A 3790-nucleotide genomic window follows, 5' to 3' on the forward strand; every position below is an offset into this window, starting at 1 on the left:
GCGTCCCACGGCCCCGCGGCACAGCCCGCGCTCGCTAATGACGGACGCGCACAGAACCCACACCACATTTAAGGCGTCCTGGGCTGGCAGTGCCCAGATAAAATCAGGACTAATGAGCTTGCCCGCACGGCGTGAGCAATGTGGCTGAAACCGGCTGCGCCCGACGCAGCCTTTGAGCGAGGAGCCCAGCTGACCCGGGCGGCAAACCCAGAGCTGGGCAGCACCGGGTGGAAGGCGCCCAGCATTAGCGTGGCTCTGCTAATATTATTAATAAAATGAAAGATTCGGATGGCAAAACATTTTAATTATTTCCTGTTCTTTCTCAGTTCAGCGTGCCAAGACTGAAAAATAGGTTTAATGTCTTTCTTTAAATGATCTTTTCTAGTGTCTTTTCTTAATTTAGCACACTTCCCCTAGATCCTGTGTGGAGAATTTCCACGGTGCTGGTTGGAACTGGGTCAGACCTATTCAGGATCAGGTGGCTTCTGAAATTCTCCATGTTAGTGTTTTAGAAATCTTAGCAAACATCTTACGGAGGTGTCCTCTCTCGGCAGTGAATATTCATGGCTAACTGCAGCATTTGGTAGTCAGGAAACAACCTTTTCTCTTTTATTTTGGATAAATATTTGAATATTTTGCTCTATGAAGGAGGTTTTCTGATGCACACAGAGAAGCAACAGCTCATCACTGGCAGGCTCCAGCGCGATGTTTTCCTGTGCTCTCCAGGAGAAGAGCATTTCGAGGCCCAGCACCCCGGCCCTCGGTGTGTTCTCTCTCCAGCGATGGCCGCGCTAGGCGGGCTCTGGGCTCTGGTCCCAGGGCAGCGGAGTGAGGGGCTCCCTCACTTCTGGACACGACGGGGTCGGGGCAGGCTGTGGCTTTCCCACAGCTTTCACTTTCCGGGCAGACTCGCCCAGTCAGGGATGGGTAATTGCTCTGATGTTTCGCTCCCCGGGCACTCTCGGGTATCGTGGGTTTTCGTGTCACTGGTGTTTAGTTGTCATCACAAGTCAGACCTGATGATTCAGGAAGTACCATTTTTGATGTAGTTTTGAAACACGCTTCTGTTAACCAAAGCATCTTTCTGTTGTGGGATTGCTGGAGACAAACGCCTTTGGGGAAATACTTCCGGCTGAACCAAAGAAAGTAGTGCTAGCCAGGTCACAAGGAGGAAGAATAAACAACCCGTGTTCCGTGGCAACATCCGCGAGGAACGGTATAAATAGAGGAGCATGGGGACAGAGAGATCACAATCGGATCCCGCAGCGATCCCTGCAGTCGCCTTGGGCTCCGGCTGGCTGGTCGCGCTCGCACCATGAGCTGTGCCGTCAGGCAGGTCGTCACTGCCTGCTCCCAGGGCAGGGGCAGCGCCGGCAGCTCCGCGGCTGGCAGCGCAAGAAAGGTCTCCTCCGCCTCCTCGGGGAGACACGCTGCCTACGATCTGGGTGGCGTGGCTGGCAGTTTTTCTGGTGGCAGTTTAAGCGAGGGATTGCTTGGGAAGCAGCTGAGCGCCGGCAGTGCTACCGGCGGCAGCTTTGGAGCTGCCCAGAGGGCTTGTTCTACCCTCGGATTCGGCGGTGGAGGCATCTGCGCTCGCGGTGTCAGTGGTGGCTTTACCAGAGTCGGTGCTGGTTGCAGTGATGGGATCTTGTTTGCTAACAACGAGAAGGCGACGATGCAGAACCTCAACGACCGCTTGGCCTCCTACCTGGACAAGGTGCGGCTGGTGGGGGGGGTCGAGTGCAAGATCAGGGAGTGGTACGCCAAGGTAGGGCCCAGCTGCGAGCCACGGGACTACAGCTGTTTTCATAAGGAAATCGAAGACCTTCAAAACCAGGTAAACCACTGTTTTCTCAAGAAAACCCTAATGCTTCTTTGGGCTTTGCTTCCATGTGTGGACGGGCCAAGGTCAAATGGCAGAGGCAACGGCTGCGTCCCTGCAGGTGCAGGTGCAAGGTTTCAGCACAGCCTGTTCCTCCAGCCTGGAGCGCGGGTTTCCCCAGCTCTAACGCCGTCTAACTGATTCAGAACCCCAATATTCAGAATCGCTATAAAATAAGTGGGCGGTGTTAGCCAAGGTGGGTGTTTCCTCCAGCGCCTTCCGTAGCCAGAGAAAACTGCAAGCCCGAATCTCCCTCCTGCGTTTTCTTTTCCAGATCCTGTGTGCAGCCATGGAGACTAACAAAATCCTTTTGAATATTGATAACAACAGGATGACTGCTGATGACTTCAGAGTGAAGTGAGTACTGTCCTGTGCCGGACTGAGGGGCTCACACTGCCCGGGGAAGGGCGGGTGGTGATAGCTACAGGGACATCCCTACCCTCTGCTTGCCACGCAGCCGTATGGAAGTGCAGATCCCTGTGAAAGGCATGGGCATGGGTGACAGCGTTCAGAGCACTGCGCCTCTGAAGCAAAAGAAGAACTTGATCCTAAATTTTCTCCCCACAAACTCAACTCGAGGGCTTGCCATGGTTCATGGACGTGCTGACCTTGCTCTGTTGCCTGTGGCTTAAGGTATGAGACCGAATGCGGTCTGCGGCAGAACGTGGATGCAGACATTTGCAACTTGCGGCCCGTCCTGGACCAGCTGGCCAGCTGCAAGACTGACCTGCAGCTGCAGTGCGAGGCACTGACCGAAGAGATGTGCTGTCTCAAGACGAACCACGAGGAGGTCAGATTGCCCTTAGCTTCAGAGAATTAAGAAGTCCCCCAAGTGTCAATATTGCTGACGTGGTGCCTGTGTTCCCTGCAGGAAATGAGCTGCCTGAGGAAACAGGCGACTGGAGATGTGAGCGTGGAGGTCAACGCCTGCCCTGGCCCAGACCTGAGGAAGATCCTGGAGGACCTGAGGTGTCAGTACGAAACGCTGATGGAGCGCAACCGCAAAGAGACCGAGCAGTGGTACGCCTGCAAGGTACTGCCCACACACAGCACTGACCCTGCTCTGCCTGCCGGCGGAAAAGGGAAAAATGAGAGGAGAAGAGCACGTCCTGGAGATGTCTTAATATCAGCAGTTGTGTACTGCCCAATTTCAGTGCTCTGCCCGTGGTGGAGGAGCCGCTGCACAGCGTTACAGGGTCACCACGGGATGAGCGGGGGGGTTGAGGGCTGGTGACACTCCGGACACGCACAAGCAGTGGGGGGAAGCCCCTGCCACGACGAGGTGCTGCGGGGAGGTGAGGAAAGGGCTGCTCTTTTCTAACGTTGCAGGTGGAGGAGGTGAATCTGGAGGTTGTCACAAGCAGCCAGGAGATCGAGTCAAGTAACAAACAGGTCACTGAGCTGAGACGTCAGCTGCAGGCCCTGGAAATCAATGTACAAGCCCAGCTCACCATGGTAGGTGATGCCGCTACGACCCACATCTCCGACTCCCCAGCTCCCTTCAGAGTGCTCGCGCCCAGAGTCGCACCTGTCCCCACGCGGGCCAGGCTGGTGGCACATCCAGGTACCTTTGTGCTGTTTCCATTCTCAGAAAGAGAACCTGGAGTCCTCTTTGGCGGAAACCGAATGTCGCTACAACAAGTACCTGGCCGAGCTCCAGAGCCAGATCTCCTGCGTGGAGCAGCGGCTGGCTGAGATCCGAGCGGAGATGGAGTGCCAGAACCAGGAGTACAAGACCCTCCTGGACGTCAAATGCCGCCTGGAGCAGGAGATTCAGACCTACCACTGCCTGCTGGAGGGGGGGCAGCAGGACATCATGTACGCAGGCGACGGGCACACCCGGGCACAGTAACATCTCTAAGCTTTGGCTTACAGGGATATGAAAATCCATGACCCAGACGGTAAAAG

The 3790-nt window shown here is 55.5% G+C and overlaps 1 protein-coding gene across 1 annotated transcript; it reads left to right on the forward strand.

Annotated features, from left to right (window-relative positions):
• The first annotated feature begins 1315 nt into the window (after positions 1 to 1315).
• LOC104275574 (keratin, type I cytoskeletal 19-like) lies at positions 1316 to 3790 on the forward strand. The gene is made up of 6 exons (XM_009871565.1): positions 1316 to 1837; positions 2157 to 2239; positions 2516 to 2672; positions 2754 to 2915; positions 3212 to 3337; positions 3474 to 3790. The coding sequence occupies exons 1-6, from the start codon at positions 1316 to 1318 to the stop codon at positions 3732 to 3734; spliced, it is 1311 nt and encodes a 436-aa protein (XP_009869867.1). The 3' UTR covers positions 3735 to 3790.

This window comes from Apaloderma vittatum, unplaced genomic scaffold (genome assembly GCF_000703405.1).
Source record: "Apaloderma vittatum isolate BGI_N311 unplaced genomic scaffold, ASM70340v1 scaffold37286, whole genome shotgun sequence".
Taxonomy (NCBI): Eukaryota; Metazoa; Chordata; class Aves; order Trogoniformes; family Trogonidae; genus Apaloderma; species Apaloderma vittatum.

Excerpts from the sequence above, each read along its gene's own strand:
- LOC104275574 (XM_009871565.1), top strand. The coding sequence starts at position 1,316 with ATGAGCTGTGCCGTCAGGCAGGTCGTCACTGCCTGCTCCCAGGGCAGG. Across the intron at positions 2,240-2,515 it reads GCTGATGACTTCAGAGTGAA|GTATGAGACCGAATGCGGTC; the intron begins GTGAGTACTGTC and ends CTGTGGCTTAAG. Across the intron at positions 3,338-3,473 it reads TACAAGCCCAGCTCACCATG|AAAGAGAACCTGGAGTCCTC; the intron begins GTAGGTGATGCC and ends TTCCATTCTCAG.